The 16,446-nt window shown below is 40.0% G+C and overlaps 1 protein-coding gene across 1 annotated transcript in view; it reads right to left on the bottom strand.

The window, feature by feature from the left end:
• The window catches only part of LOC138752852 (cation channel sperm-associated auxiliary subunit beta-like), a 149,028-nt gene that overhangs the window by 105,286 nt on the left and 27,296 nt on the right, over window positions 1–16,446 (bottom strand). The window contains exons 9-13 of the mRNA XM_069915474.1: window positions 15,234–15,326; window positions 8,514–8,598; window positions 6,057–6,145; window positions 2,315–2,464; window positions 1,452–1,512 (exon numbers count right to left, since the gene is read on the bottom strand). Of these exons, the coding sequence (XP_069771575.1) occupies window positions 1,452–1,512; window positions 2,315–2,464; window positions 6,057–6,145; window positions 8,514–8,598; window positions 15,234–15,326 (478 nt within the window). The remainder of the gene's footprint in view (window positions 1–1,451; window positions 1,513–2,314; window positions 2,465–6,056; window positions 6,146–8,513; window positions 8,599–15,233; window positions 15,327–16,446) is intronic.

Below are 16,446 nucleotides of genomic sequence, written 5' to 3'. Positions count from 1 at the left end.
AGCCAAAGAAAGATTACTGTGATAATAAATTGAAACTTGAGGTAATATGTAACTATATCAAGTTGCAAGGTATTTTTATTCTTTGAAGCTTTCTAGAATAAAACAAATTAGAAAGGTGTATGGGACCCCTATAGGCTCCATGCTCCCCTCCAAACCACATTGGATCCTAATCTGAATGTTTAATCACTCTGCTTTCATCACCATTGGGTAACTGAAATTCTTTCACTAACAATATTCACCACATGACTGAAGTTGTTCAAGAAGCAAGCTCAGAATGATCACTTTCTCAACACATAATACACAGAAAGTATATTTTAAGGAAGGAAAGTTCTATTTTAAATTATATTTTTTCAAGCAAATTTAACTTTAAAATAGTTTTCATATGATTGAAAATAGACTACAATCACTATACTCCCCTCAACAATCTATTTTATTTATTATTCAAAAATTTAAATCAAATCGGTCAGACAGGATCTCATTTCCATCCAAGCCACTTTCATATGCTGTCACTGGGTTTAAAAACCTGGAACACGCTCCCTAACACCATTGTAGATATACCTCAGTGGATCAAGAAGCCAGCTGACCCAACACATTCTCAAGGGCAATTAGGATGGGCAATTAAAATGATAGCTCAGCCTGAAAAGATCACATCCTTGAATAAATAACACAACTACATCAGAGAGAGAGAGAGAGTATTACTTCATTCAAATAGTAATGGAAATCTGATGTTACCCCCAAAATTTAAAAAATCCAAATTGGAAATTTATGGTTCCTTGTTATAGAATCAAGGCAGGTGGATATTGTTGGGATAAAAGTTAGCTAAAATCCATGGGAGTTATGAAACATATCAAATGAACTGAACAGTTTATTCTTATTTGCCTTCCTGAGGCATTCAGTGACAACAATTACAAAAACATGAACTACACAGTACAAAACTAGTGGAGACCCTTCTTCAACATGAACTACCAGGTGGCCAGTATTCACACATTACAAAACTAGTGGAAACCATTTTTCAACATGAACTACCAGGCGGCTAGTATTCACACAGTACAAAACTAGTGGAGACCCTTCTTCAACATGAACTACCAGGCAGCCAGTATTCACACAGTACAAAACTAGTGGAGACCCTTTTTCAACATGAACTACCAGGCGGCCAGTATTCACACAGTACAAAACTTGTGGAGACCCTTTTTTAACATTAACTACCAGGCGGCTAGTATTCACACAGTACAAAACTAGTGGAGACCATTTTTCACCTTAAATGTTGTCTTTACAAGGGCTAAAGAACATTCTCTAGAAAGAGGAGTTTTTAAAGAGGTATTGTCATAGTCCTCTATCAAAGTGAAACTGGAACTGGTTAATCCAGACAAAATAACCAGAAAAAAATCCATAAACTAAAATTTATCACCCAAGCTAAAAGATGTATCCACCTAACGTTATCCACAAAATACCTGTTTCGAGTACAAGTTTTTCCCTTGGGATGCTCAGTTGCCATACAGAGATATTCTGTGCCTGGGTGAAATTATTAAATAAAAAAAAATACAAGTTAGTATGACAGTTTTAGCAACAAAGGATTATTAAATAATTACAATTATTTTGACTAACGTTCATCAATTACAACTTCTTGTACGAAAATGCTTTGCCATTCATCTAAATGGTAGGTAATTAATAGATTGATTTTCAGAGAAATGGGAACCAAGGGGCCAGAGCAGACAGAGGAGTGGAGGAGGGAAAAGATTATTTGAGAATTGCATGTCAGTGGTGAGAATGTTTTCAGGTGCATTTATTTCAATGCGAGGAGTATTGTAGGAAAGGCAAATGAGCTCAGAGCATGGATTGGCCGTTAGCAGTAGAAACTCCTGTCCAGTTCGCTGGTGCTGTAAAGGCATTGCGCTACACCAACCATGCCACCCAAGGCGAGTTTTTTTTTGTTTTTTTTTACTACACAGGGAGCAGTAGATTCCAGGAACTCACTGCCAGATTTTGTGGTAGAATCAGATAAAATAGCAATGTTGGAAGAATTTCAAATTTGGAAAATTTTTAGAAGGATAAAAGAGAATTTTATTCAGCATCTAATTGTAATGTTCATGATCTTTGAGAACCCTGGAGTTAGACAAATTTGGTGTGTTCTGCAAATATTGTGCATACTGCATCTGTTCTTCAAACTGAGAGGAAATTGTTATGAGAATTATAAAAGAAAGCAATGAAAAATAAATATTAAAATGTTTCCTTCATTTTACATGACAAATATAGTTTATTCCTTGAAATTAATTTTGCCAGTAAAAGGACAAATGTGTGCAATATAGAGCCTTACCAAGATTTGTTGAAAGTTGAAGACAAATGTGGAAGATCTGTTGGAGATCTCTAAACTTGGAACTATTCCAACACTGGAATAGAGAGGCACAAGTATGTTCGAAAATTCTTCACTATATTTTTTCTCGAAGTACAAACTGCAGTTGATATTCTAGAAGATGCATTTTAATATTTATATCATTCAAACCAATTAAAATATAAAATAATTTACAATAATACTAATCAACAGCTGTATGTCAGAATGTGAAAGAGGTCACTGCAGGAACTACTCAATTCTGTACCATAATTTCAAGGCCTATATCACTCAAGGATTTCTGTTAAGCTATAATTCAGTGAGGATTGCAAAATGGTATGTATAAAGACTCCATCTATCCTATGTAAAACTGATGTTCCAACCTTCTCCAGTTCCACTACATTTTGACAATAATGGGCAGATGATTAAATAATAAACAGGAGAAAGTGGATCATAGAATATCACTCTTCTCTCTGGGACACAGAACAAAGGAGCCAGAAACAATGCTGAAGCATCTTCAGCCAAATGGACAATCCATTCCAAACCCCAAAGGTTCTGCTGTCATAAAAGCCAGTCTTCAGCCAATTTCATTTACCTCCTGCAATATTGAACAATGACTCAATCAATGAATATGTGAAATATAGGGCCAGTTAGCATGACCACTGTTGTGCAAGAAACCTGCATTTCATCACTGGCTGTGATGCTTTTCCAGTGCAGTTACAATACTAATAATATTTTGAGAGTGTGCAAAATTTCACAATTATGTCTGCTCTGCAAAAAATTAGACAAATAAAATTTGACCAATAGAGCTCCATTGATTACTCATTGATAACTGATGTTCAGTTTGAATTTGGTCATTACCAATGGACTTAAGAATTTGGTGACCTGGTGCAAAATCAACAAAGAGCTACATTCCAGAATCTGACATCGTCAGCATTTACCATATGTGATTTTAATACTCTCTGTTAAAATTGAAGTCAATGAGAGTCAAAGGAAAGTATCCACTGAGTAGAATCATATGTCGCAAAAAGGCATACGTGTAAGCACTGAGGTCAACCAAGCTAGTCATAGGACATCACTGAAGAAAATTCTCAGAGCAGTGCCGCAAGTTCAATGGTGTTGCTATGGGCATGCACATTAGCCCCATTATGCCTTTTGTAGGATATGTGGAATGCTCTTGGTTTTATCCTATCTGGATGAACCCCCTCAATTTTTTTTCCATAATGTTAATGACTGCATTGGTGCTGATTCTCATTTTTATACTTTTGGTGCCAATTTCAACTCTACTTTCACCTTCACCTTGTCAATCTCTAACTCTTTTCCTTTTCTGGATCATTCGATCTCCCTTACAGAGGATCATTCATTTGGGTACCTTGTTGTTCAGTGTGGGTGATCATGTCTCTTCGGCTGTCACATGGATCTCTGACCCTCCAAAGTGTAGTTGTTGCCTCCCCTGTTCTCTTTCAGTGAAAGCTCCACCTTTGAGCTGAGACTGCAGTCAATGTTGAGTTCATGATTATACAAGGGAAAAGTACTGAGGTGGTTTCCTGTTGCCTTCTTCAGTTTCAATGCCCATATTGGATGGGTAACCCCGGCCATTAATCAGCAGATTCATCTGCCCAGCATTTTTAGTTTTACAACCATAAATTCCAATTTATAGAATCTGCTTGTAAAAACCATCCACCATCTGCAATCCATGGCTTCACATGACCCTGAATGGGAGGCTAAACAGATATAACACCTTGCCCAAGGGTGACCTGTACACTATCAGATGGAAGGAACGTCTTACACCTCCTTTTGCTGAGCAATTGCAGAGCACCGACACTGAGGAGATACACTAGTTAATATCATCCATTAAAGTCTACTGATTCCCACAACTATCTCAACTGCTCCTCATCTAATACACTAGTTAATATCATCCATTAAAGTCTACTGATTCCCACAGCTATCTCAACTGCTCCTCATCTAATACACTAGTTAATATCATCCATTAAAGTCTACTGATTCCCACAGCTATCTCAACTGCTCCTCATCTAATACACTAGTTAATATCATCCATTAAAGTCTACTGATTCCCACAGCTATCTCAACTGCTCCTCATCTAAAACACTAGTTAATATCATCCATTAAAGTCTTTCTTTCCAAACTAGACAGATTCAGTAAATTCTAGTAAGAGGAGGATTTTCATCAACCAAATGATGAAATTGAAATTATAGAGAAAGCATAGAGATATTTATTTCATATGTCTATAAACAGGTTTAATTATGGAAACTGAGAAGTTTGAACATCAGAGAGGGACGTATCGGGGACCCACAACACCTCCTCATTAGTTAGGAAGGCACAGCAGTGCATAGAATTCCTAAGGAGGTTGAGGAGGGCAAGGCTACCTGCTCCCATCTTGACAGCATTTGATTTCACATGGCATAAATGAATTGGCTGAAAAGTAGTTTCCGTGATGGTGAAAATCACATGAGGATACCAGAATGCATCATCCATTTGGCTCTTTTAGCTGAGAAAATGCCATATGTTCTTTTGTTTACTCACATTCACTTAAAAAATTAATCTGTCCTGATCAACTGTGAAAATGGAATTCCCATGAGAAAGTTACCATATGGGAGAGTTAGACTTTAATCTAAACTCATAATTCATTTAGATCAACATGTTGCTTCAAGTACTGTAATTTACAGAGAATTTGACAGTTTTACATTTATTTTTTTTTCCTAATAATGAGGAGGTTGTTCAGTGTCCATCCCAATTCCGAGTATTTACTTCAGTTCTATTCACCATCTTATTTCCTGTGTTTTATATTCTCTCTCACATGCCCAGCCACAAATGTAGACCTGGGAGCAATGCAGAGAATCAATGAATCTACAGCACATCTTTAAAGAATGTAGGAGGAAACTGCAGCACTGGGGAAACCCATGTGGTCAGAGAGAGAACATGCAAACTCTACACAGACACCAGAGAACAGGATTGGGTCACAGAAGCAGTGCACCTGGAGCAGTAGCGACTGCACCACTGTGCCATCCATAATCAAAGATAAATTGTTAAGATCAAAGTTATGAAATAGAAATTAAGATATGAATAAACCTCAAGATTTTTGGCTATTAAAAACCCATCCATTTCTGTTTGATTCTCACTTGCAAAGAAATTCAACAGTTAGAACTTACTGTTAACCTTCATCACTGCAAAATTCCTAAAATGCTTCACATGAGCTGAAAGAAGGCAACACCATGATGACCGATAAAGATATTGGGACAGGTAAAATGAATAGAATTTGAAGGGCTACCCAAGATAGGAAAGGTCATTTGACAGGTTACAAGGGGTTCAGAGGAATTTCAGAGGTTCACGCTTAGGTAGATGAAAGCATTTCTACCAATATTAAGGCAAATGAAGTTGAGGATATACAATAGATCAGAATTGAAAATAAACAAAGTGGTGGGGGGGGGGGGGGGGTTAGAGAAATAAGAGATGTGCTGCTCTGAGACCATTGACAAGCATGAGGATTTTAAAATAGTCAGACTGCAAGTCAATGTCGATCATTAAACACAGCAGAAATTCAGATGAATTCAGATTTACAGAGGGTGGTACGTCATAGGTCAAATCGAAGAGCAATGGGATAATCACAACTGATCATAAAAGCTTGGATGAAGTCTTCAACAAAATATTTTTGAAACACACTTAAATCATTATAATCACAAATTTGTGTATTATGGACTATATTTATTACCATGTAATCTCCATGAAGATATAGTCTGATCCTGTCAGATTTATTATTTACTTCTCCTGTTGAGCAGCTGAATCTTTCAGCGTCAGGATCTAAATGAAAAAAAAAATACTCACAGAAATAACCTCCTTGATTTTTTTTTTCTGAATTATTTATTTTAGAATTACTTTTACATTCTCTATAGAATTACAGCATTGAATTACAGTCCCAACCCAGACATGATGTCTCACCCAAAATTCAGGTCTAAAGCCTTCTTTAAAATGAATCAATCATAAATGCAATATCATTTTTCCAAGCCATCCCCCAAGTAACACTCCTCATTCATTAACTTCAGTTCACAAAATGTAAAATGATTTTGTCAATTGTAAAATGTTACGATTCTCTTTATACTTTCATACTTACTGGAACATAATCACATTTTTGAACTCTGTGCTGGATATTGGTAAACATTGAAAAATATATGCATTAGTCATGGTGAAAAAAATAAGCAGGAACTTATAACTTGTGTTGAAGCCAACTTACTGAAAGAAAGATTTAATAACTGGATTTTAGAACAAATTTTGATTGCCATGACAGGGCCACTGGTTGTAGATTGTGAACCCTGTAAATGGGATGCTTTGAGAGAGTAATTGTGCTTTTTGGCAGAAAACTCTGAGGATGTTTGATATTATGGGTGCTCGTCAAAAGTGAAATGATAGAAGTAGATACTGGGGAGAGAGAGAGAGAGAGAGAGAGAGAGAGAACTTGCTGAGGCATTTATTTTTGAGGATACACTGGTGGTACACAATGACATGGCCAGCAAATAATAATTGACAGTGTGGGAACATGTATGCATGTTGAATGGAATGGGGCCACAGTGCGAAAACAGACACTGAAGTTCTGGGGTATCAGGAAGTATCATGGGCAAACATGGTATAAAAACTAGGAAACCTAAAATCACATTACCACAGTGAAAATTACTAAACCATCTCTGCAAGTGAGGAGGAGTGTCACACTATGAGGCCTTGTACCGGCTTATAAAATATAAAACCTTGAAGGCTGTTGGAGTTTTAGTTGAGTTGAGAGTGTGTGAATGTATAATGCATGCAGATTCACTTCCAGCACTCCTTAATCTTAACGCCTTGAACTTTAAAACTGATGTAAAGTAGGTGTAAGAGGCTATTTAGGCACAGTTTTGTTTCCAATTATGTAAATGAGCTATTTTCCTTGGAATCAATGGAACATGAAAGAAAACAAAAGATGAATTGCTGAGTTCTTGTCAAATAAGAATCAGTAATAGGCTGGATTGTCAACAAATGTTGGTTCATTGTGAAGTGAAATGTGGATCAATGTGGGCAGATGAGAGAATTGTTAGATTTATTGGAGCAACAGGAGTTAATCTAGCTGCCAGCTTCAGAGTAGAAACTTTGAAATTCAAATATCTGGTGGTCAGGGTTATGCATGTCGACAAAATAAGGTGATTGTTATAGGGTGCATCAAATGATTGAGAAATGGAAGTGATGGCAGAAGCACATTTTCTTTTCTATTTCACTGATGAAGCTACCTCAAGATAGCAGTATCAAAGAAATTACATGGGAGTATTAAAAGGGTGGTGGGACATACCTTGAGGAATTTGACTGTGGAAATAGAATTTGTGAAAACAATGACAGTACAGTGGAGAAACTAGACAGGGAATCACGTGCTCCCTGATCTCATATATTCCATAGGAACATAGGAAGTAGGAACAGGAGTAGGCCAAAAATGGTCCATCGAGCCTGCTCCGCCATTCAATAAGATCATGGCTGATTTCTTGGAAGATTCTCATTTGATCTCAATAAAAAGTAAAGATTTGCTTTTGCCTCCTTGTGGTTTTAATCCACAAAATGTCAACTTACTTGAATTGCCAGATCTATTAATTAAATTTTAGAAGAAATGCAGGCCTGGACGATGAGAAATGGCAGCACTGTGTCCCTTTCTTAACCTGATAACTTGTCATTAGTACAAGGATGACTTGCACCTGGTCATGTTCTCATGGTAGCGTGGTTCAGTCTAGAAATGGTCACATTCATGCTCCAATCTGGAAATGTTCCAATTCTCAGACAGCAATAAAAAATGCAGTGCTATGCAAATTAATTTCAAGGCCAAAGTGTAACACATTCCTGAGCGTATATAGTACTTAATAATAAATGCACGTCATTAATTGATCGACATTGTCAATGATTATATTTGGTGGATATTTTAAAACTCCACAGACTTTTCTTTGTTCCCATGAAAGAATGGATAGAGTAATAAAATTAACCTGGTAAGTAGGTCCTGGGATGAATACACTTCAGCTTCCGAAGATGGCAACACTAACTTAATATTGATACTCCCCTCAGTCAACAGGTCTTGAATTCAAATACTCCAGAACTTAAACATTGCAACACTGAAGAAAGAATATGCAAAGAGGAGGCTTGAAAAAGACCTAAATTTATACTGTACCTTTATAATTCAGGATATGATGTAATTTACAAAGTATGATGATAATTATTGCATGCAAAGATGTCCACTCCATGCTGATAATTTTCTGAAATAAACAACTGATGAATGAGTAAATGAACATTATTTTGAAAAGTAGACAGGAATAATAATCATAAATGAAGGCAGAAAATGTGTAAAAACTCAACAGGTCAGGCAGCATCTACGTAATTGAATTGCTAACAATGCCTTGATGAAACATTAGGGCATTTCAGGATTTTAAACTTCCCAACTCTCATTGAAAGGAATTACCTGACAACTTTCTCATGTTGGACATGAAAGTGAATGTTCTCCCAGCCTAACATGGTGCAGGATATGAAGGAAATCAGGATAAACATTTATTTTAAAGTTTGATTTTCAAAACATCAACCTGCAGACTAAATGTCAAATAAATGAGGGCATTGAAGGTGACAAAGGGGAAATGTAAAGATGATCAGAGCAATAATTTTTTCCCAAGTGGAGAGTGGTAGGTCCCTGGGAAACACTCCCAGAGTGGTGGAAACATATATAATAGTAGTGTTTAAGAGGCTTTTTAAGTGGACACGTGAACATACAGGGTTACAGATCATGTGCAGGTGAATGAGATTTCATTTAATTTGGCATTTTGTTTATGGCCAACATTGGAAGCCAAAGGCATGTTGCTGTTCCCTACCATTCTACGTAAGTGCTAAAATATATTTTACCTGCTATTCTTCTCATCCTGATTTTTCAGTTAAGAAAGCATTATTTGCAGGGAGAAGGAAAATATCACCCATACTTATGAAGCTGTAGCAGGCCGAATGACCGCGCAGTTCGACAGACTGAATCGCTGTCCCAGTCGCCTTTCCCTTCCAAGGAGAAGCCTGCGGTTGGCAACACGCATTCCCCAACATCACTTCCTAGACCAGCATGCCCTTCACAGAAAGTGCAAGCAGTGTGAGTAATTCAAAATAAAGTTGTTACTGGTTCACCTCTTGCTGTGTGGACGTCTCTCAAGTTGGTGGCGCGGCCGTTAGCAGACACTACAACTCTATTCTTCTATAGTCATCAAGAGATAGTGCACAGAAACAGACTTTTCAGCACGTCATCCACACCAACCATCAACCACTCATTTTACACTAATCCCATTTACTCTGTTCCCCATCCTTTCTTTAACAAACCTCCCAATTATTACCACTCATCGACACAAGCAAATTACTCTGACCAAATAATCTGAAAGCCCACATAACCTTGGGACGATAGAAGAAAGTGGAGCCCCCAGAAAAAAATGTGTGCGGTCCCAGCGAGAATATGCAGAAAAAAGCATGGGAGGTCAGGGTTGAACCTTAAAGCAGTGACTCTACCGGTTAAAGGCAATTGGTAGGAAGGTTGGTTTGCAAGAGATTGCTGATTTTGGTTTCCTTAACATTTCAGAGGCCCAATTTTGCTGAGCCAGCATTAGGTATCCGCCAGTGCCTTGAAGTGAAAGTTGCAGGTCCAGGAGCATGTCGGAGGGCAGACACAACTCCTACTGGTGGGTTATAAAGATCTGTGCCTGTTCTCTTCATCTTCAAATATACTTTACCGTAGCTAGCCAAAGGCTAGCTCTTGTCTGGAGTTTGTCAGTTTTCAGAGAATTGGCATGGCATCAGAAATCCTGGCAAATTTCTACAGATGTGTGCTGCACCACGGTCTGGTAGGGGAACACCAATACCCTTGAGTGGAATGCCCTGCAAAAGATAGTGGGCACAGCCCAGGACACTCCCCACCATCGAGAAAACCTACAAGGAACTTGGACCTAAATTTCATCATCGAATTTAGCCTCGTTGAAAGGTGACTTCCAAGAAATGAGAGGTCTCACCATGAACTTTTATTATTGGAGGGTGGTAATGTACATTGGGAGCTCTGTAGAACCTTTTTTGAATTTGAGGAGGGTGCTCACAGTTGATGGAATCGAAAGCTTTAGTAAGGTTGAAAAGGGCCATATTTGCTGTTTAATACTGCTCCCTGCATTTCTCTTTTAGTTGTTGCATGGGAATATTACATCACCATTCATCTGGGTGGATGGAATCTACATTGCAATCCAAGGAGCAAGTGTTTGGCAACGGGGAGAATATGATGATGACTTTCCTGCAGCAGATAGCAGGAAGAATCCTCTATATTTTTAGAAATTCAGATTTGATTTTGTTTTTGTGTTGCCTTTTATGTTTGCACTGTGATAAAAACAAGGCATTGTATCAGTTAAGTTACAGGAAAAAGATAAGGTATGTAAGACTGACAGTAAATTGGAGGTGGTGTTGAGATTATCAATACTGCTCATTAATTATTTCATCGTGTGGTCCAGAATTTCTCAACATGCCAAAACATGCCCTTTTCAACCTTACTAAAGCTTTCTTTTTGCAAACTTCTCCAAGCAGATCCTTATTTTCATTACAGTTGTTCTTTCTTACATCTCTACTCTAACACTATCAGAATAACTCATGAGTAAAATGGTTATGCCCTTACACAATTTTTCTACAACACCATACTTTGAATTTTTATTTTTATTTTGTACTAACTGCTACATGGATAGCAGGCAAATAAAGATTTTTTTAAAAATTATTGTATCTCAGTATCTTCTTCTTTTCTTTGGCTTGGCTTCGCGGACGAAGATTTATGGAGGGGGTAAAAAGTCCACGTCAGCTGCAGGCTCGTTTGTGGCTGACCAGTCCGATGCGGGACAGGCAGACACGATTGCAGCGGTTGCAAGGGAAAATTGGTTGGTTGGGGTTGGGTGTTGGGTTTTTCCTCCTTTGCCTTTTGTCAGTGAGGTGGGCTCTGCGGTCTTCTTCAAAGGAGGTTGCTGCCCGCCAAACTGTGAGGCGCCAAGATGCACGGTTTGAGGCGTTATCAGCCCACTGGCGGTGGTCAATGTGGCAGGCACCAAGAGATTTCTTTAGGCAGTCCTTGTACCTTTTCTTTGGTGCACCTCTGTCACGGTGGCCAGTGGAGAGCTCGCCATATAATACGATCTTGGGAAGGCGATGGTCCTCCATTCTGGAGACGTGACCCATCCAGCGCAGCTGGATCTTCAGCAGCGTGGACTCGATGCTGTCGACCTCTGCCATCTCGAGTACCTCGACGTTAGGGGTGTGAGCGCTCCAATGGATGTTGAGGATGGAGCGGAGACAACGCTGGTGGAAGCGTTCTAGGAGCCGTAGGTGGTGCCGGTAGAGGACCCATGATTCGGAGCCGAACAGGAGTGTGGGTATGACAACGGCTCTGTATACGCTTATCTTTGTGAGGTTTTTCAGTTGGTTGTTTTTCCAGACTCTTTTGTGTAGTCTTCCAAAGGCGCTATTTGCCTTGGCGAGTCTGTTGTCTATCTCATTGTCGATCCTTGCATCTGATGAAATGGTGCAGCCGAGATAGGTAAACTGGTTGACCGTTTTGAGTTTTGTGTGCCCGATGGAGATGTGGGGGGGCTGGTAGTCATGGTGGGGAGCTGGCTGATGGATGTGCTAATAAACTGCCCATGGGCTATATATGGTCCAACAATGCATGTGACATCCTAATAAAAAAAATTAAAAAGGTACACTGAATGTTAATTATGGGTGCAGTTAATCTTGACCTTTATCAGTGAGGCTGTTTTCAGAAGTAATGACCAGTATATATGGCACGTTGTTTACAGTAACAAATCTTGAGATATAACTGGTTAAATGGAGTTCCCAATAGAACCATAGAACATTATAGCACAAAATAGGCCCCTTCAGCCCTTTTCACCTGTGCTGAACCATTCTTCTGCCTAATCCTATTGACCCATACCCAATCAATAGCCCTCCATACCTCTCCCATCAATGTAGCTGTCCAAATTTTTCTTAAATGTTAAGAATTTCAGATGGAAGCTCGTTCTCTGTGTGAACTTTTCCCCTTTCACCCTTAACCCATGTCCTCTAGTTTGTTTCTTGCCTACCCTCAGTGGAAAAAGTCTATCTATATTTACTCTGTCTATCCCCCTCATCGTTTTAAATACCTCTATAAATCTCCCCTCATTCTTCTACACTCCAGGGAATAAAGTCCTAATCTGTTTAACCTTTCCCTGTAACTTAGTTCCTGAAGTTCAGGCAAATCTTCTCTGCACTCTTTTTATCTTATTGATATCTTTTCTGTAGTTAGGTGACCAATATTGCACACATACTTTCAAATTTGTCCTCACCAATATCTTATACAACTTTACTATAACATCCTATACACAATACTTTGATTTAGAAGGCCAAAAGCTCTTTTTACAACCCTATCCACCTGTGACGCCACTTCAGGGAATAATGCATCAGTATTCCCATATCACTCCGTTCTACCGCACTCCTCAATGCCCTACCATTTACTGTGCCTGTCTTTTCTTGGTTTGCCCTTCCAAAATGCAACACCTCATACTTGTCTGCCTTAAATTCCATCTGCCATTTTTTTAGCCCATTTTTCCAGCTGGTCCTGATCCTCTGCAAGCTTTGAAAACCTTTTTTGCTGTCCACAGAGCCTCTGCTCTTAGTGTCATCTGCAAACTGCTGATCAAATTTACCATATTATTATCCAGATTATGGTCCAAGCACCAATTCCTGAGGCACATCACTAGTCACACGCTTACAGTCTGAGAAGCAATCATCCTCCACTACTCTGGCTTCTCCAGTCCAGCCATTATTGAATTCAGTTTACTAATACACCATTAATACTGAACATCTGAACATTCCTGACTAACCTCCCATGTGAGACCTTGTCAAAGGACTTACTAAAGTCCATGCAGACAACATCCACAACCTTTCCTTTGTCAACTTTCCTGGTGACCTCCTTAAAAAAAAAATCTATCATGCACAAAGCAAGTTGTCTATCCCTAATCAGTCCTTGGCTATCCAAATAATTGTATATCCAATCTCTTAGAACATCTTCCAATAATTTACCTACTACTGGTGTCAGGCTCAGTGTCCAAATACAGCAGCATATTTGCAGGCAGAATACATTGTGACTTCTTCCAGGGTCTCAAACGTTGACTTGCACCATGAGCTATTTGCAAACCTTACTAACACTTACTTCATTTGCTCCACTCTGGGAAGAAGGAAAGAGATGACATTGCCTTCATATACATCATGAGCCTTAATATCATACATAATGAGTATATTGGCAGAGGCAATTTTAAATGCTTTATTTCCTTTAAAAAAGTAATGATATTTAAATATTTGTGGCAATGTTAGTCACTTGTCATGTACTCTTAGAAAATCTACACCAGATTTTGTAATGGAGATTGTATCACATGCAGTTCCAAGTGAAAATATTCACTCTCCAATCCAATTTTTCCATTTTAACCCCAGATCTACTTATTTTCTTAATATCCAAAAAATTATTTATCTCAGTCTTGAATATATGCTTGACTGGGTCAACAAATTTGCTTTAACCTTTTTTTGTTAGCAAGTTACCCCATTCCTTATTAGTTCTAGGAGGTCTACAACCCAATGGAATGGAACCACATCACATTCATCCCAGGTCAACTACAATCCAATCATATGAATATTAAATACACAGGTCAGAAAGTCCTATTGTAAATATGTTTGGGTTTGTTAAGATTACACCTGGAGTACATCAGGAAAGAGGTATAGGTGCCACAAAATTGGCACCACCAGGTTCAAGAACAGGGGCTACCCCTCTGCCATCAAACAACAAACTCAATCAGGGACTCATTTCAGGACTTTTACCTTTTTATTGTTATTTTCCCTCTCTATGTGGCACATAGTTGTTTACATGTGAATACTGTGCGCAGTTTTTTTTTCCCAGCATTATTAAGTGGCAATTCTGCCTCGCCTACAAGAAAAAAGTATCTGAGTTGTGTGGTGAAACCACTATTGTGTATGTAAATAATATGACCTTTTATGTTTGACCCTGCTCTCAATGGCCGGCTCGTGATTCCTCCCCTTCATCCCCCATAAAGGCTCTCATGCCACAAGCCTGCCCCCACTTTGGGCCTGAGTCAGTGTGAGCCAGCAACACAAGGGATGCTGTCCATCTCTTGCTAATAAAAGCCTTCAGCTCCAGTAACTTCAGTCTTTGTGTAATTGATCATGCATAAATTTTAATAGCAAGACTTTATTTCTTTGGAACATGGACAAATACTTGAAGCTGGACAGCCGAGATCTACCTGAGAGAACCCGAAGCAGCTGGCAAATTCATAATCTGGCACCACTGTTTCGAAAGATTCCTCACAGCCTCTGAAGCTGTGATCCAGGACGAAGACAAGCTCCATCTACTATTTTCGTTCATTGGGCACCGAGTCTACTGGATAGTCTGGAACTGCCAGACCTACAGAAAAGTCATGGACACCCTAAAAGACCAGTACACGGTACAGGTGAATGAGGTCTATATGTACTCCACTCATGCAGGAAGCAACCTGGGGAAATATTCAATGACTTTGTCAGGGCCCTGCAGGAGCTTGCAAGGGACTGCAACTGTCAGCCTGTGAATGCTGAACAGTGCACACAGCTGCAGATCAGAGAGCAGGCGTCCGCTCCAATTAAGTGAGACAAAGACTACTCGAGCAGAAAAGACTGAGCCTACCTCAAACAATCGAACTGGCAAACACCCTGGAAGTAGCCATCCACAATGTAGAATTGTTTTGCAGCAAATACACGGCCGCCTCATGGGGGACACAGGCACAGCCATCTTGGGAGACAGGATCACAAACCCCTCCCCCCGACCCAAGCTTACCTCCGCAGGTATTAGCAACAATCCGGAGGTACTTCTGCAGGCAGGGCAAGCGTCCGAGGAAACACTACCCTGCCAGGATGCCATCTGCTCCAACTGCAGGAAGAATGGACACTTAGCGAAAGTCTGTAAATCTAAGCAAATCCCCAAGCCCAGCTGCACCAGGTGTGAACGGAGGCCACCATATTTAATGCAGTCACTTCTGCAGCCACTTCCAGGGACCTGGAACGCCTGTGTGTGTGCACCACAGAGGTCACCGACCGCAATGATGTCACTTTCATCTTCCCCCTTTTCCCTTCTGGCGAATGATGACCAGGCCATGTGCAAGCCATGGGGCCACCATCTTAAAAGTCCAGTACAAGGTACAGGTGAATGAGGTCTATGGATGGCATGTACTCCACTCATGCAAAAAGCGACCTAGGGAAATATTCAATGTTTCGGGTTCTCTCAGGTAGATTTCTCAGCTGTCTAGCTTCAAGTATTTGTCCATGTTCCAAAGGGACGAGGAGCTGATGCTGGCATCGATAACCCTGGATCAACGCAGACCACACCAACTTTTCAGAGCCATGATGGACTCCAGGTAAATGGCCGCCCCACTGCCTGCCTATCCAACAGTGGGACCACAGTGAGCTTCATTCACCCAAACAGCACTACACCTTTAGAGTGCAGCCCAAGAGGGAAAGTGTCTCCCTAGCCTCCCAATTCAAATCAACCAAGTTCATGGCAGTTGTACTGTGTCACTGACTATCTGAGGCATGGTATACCGTGAAGTTAAGCTCCCAGTACTGCCACAGCTCTGTGCACCCGTCTTATTGGGGTTAGACTTCCAGTGCAACTTAAAGAGCATCACCATAGAGTACGACGGGCCCCATCCTTCCTTCACGGTCTGTAAAAAAAAAACAGTTTGTGGACCTCCTACCCCTCCCTCATCATGTGGCTGACCAACAGCCCCAAACCCAATCACCATAGCCAATATGCAGCCTCTCCGCACACCAGATTCCACCCCCCCTCCATTCACCAACCTCACCCTGGACTGTAAGCCTGTCGCCACTAAAAGCCGGCGATATAGTGCTGGAGACAGGGGATTTATTAAGTCAGAGGTGAGATACCTCCTCGCCGAAGGGGTAATAGAGCAGAGTACAAGCCCCTGGATAGCACAAGTCGTGGTAGTGAAAAGTGGGGAGAAACACCAGATGGTCATAGATTATTCCCAGAC

The sequence above is a fragment of the Narcine bancroftii genome, chromosome 2 (assembly GCF_036971445.1).
Source record: "Narcine bancroftii isolate sNarBan1 chromosome 2, sNarBan1.hap1, whole genome shotgun sequence".
NCBI lineage: Eukaryota > Metazoa > Chordata > Chondrichthyes > Torpediniformes > Narcinidae > Narcine > Narcine bancroftii.
The sequence above is the reverse complement of the archived record's forward strand: the minus strand, read 5'-3'. Positions and strand labels throughout refer to the sequence as shown.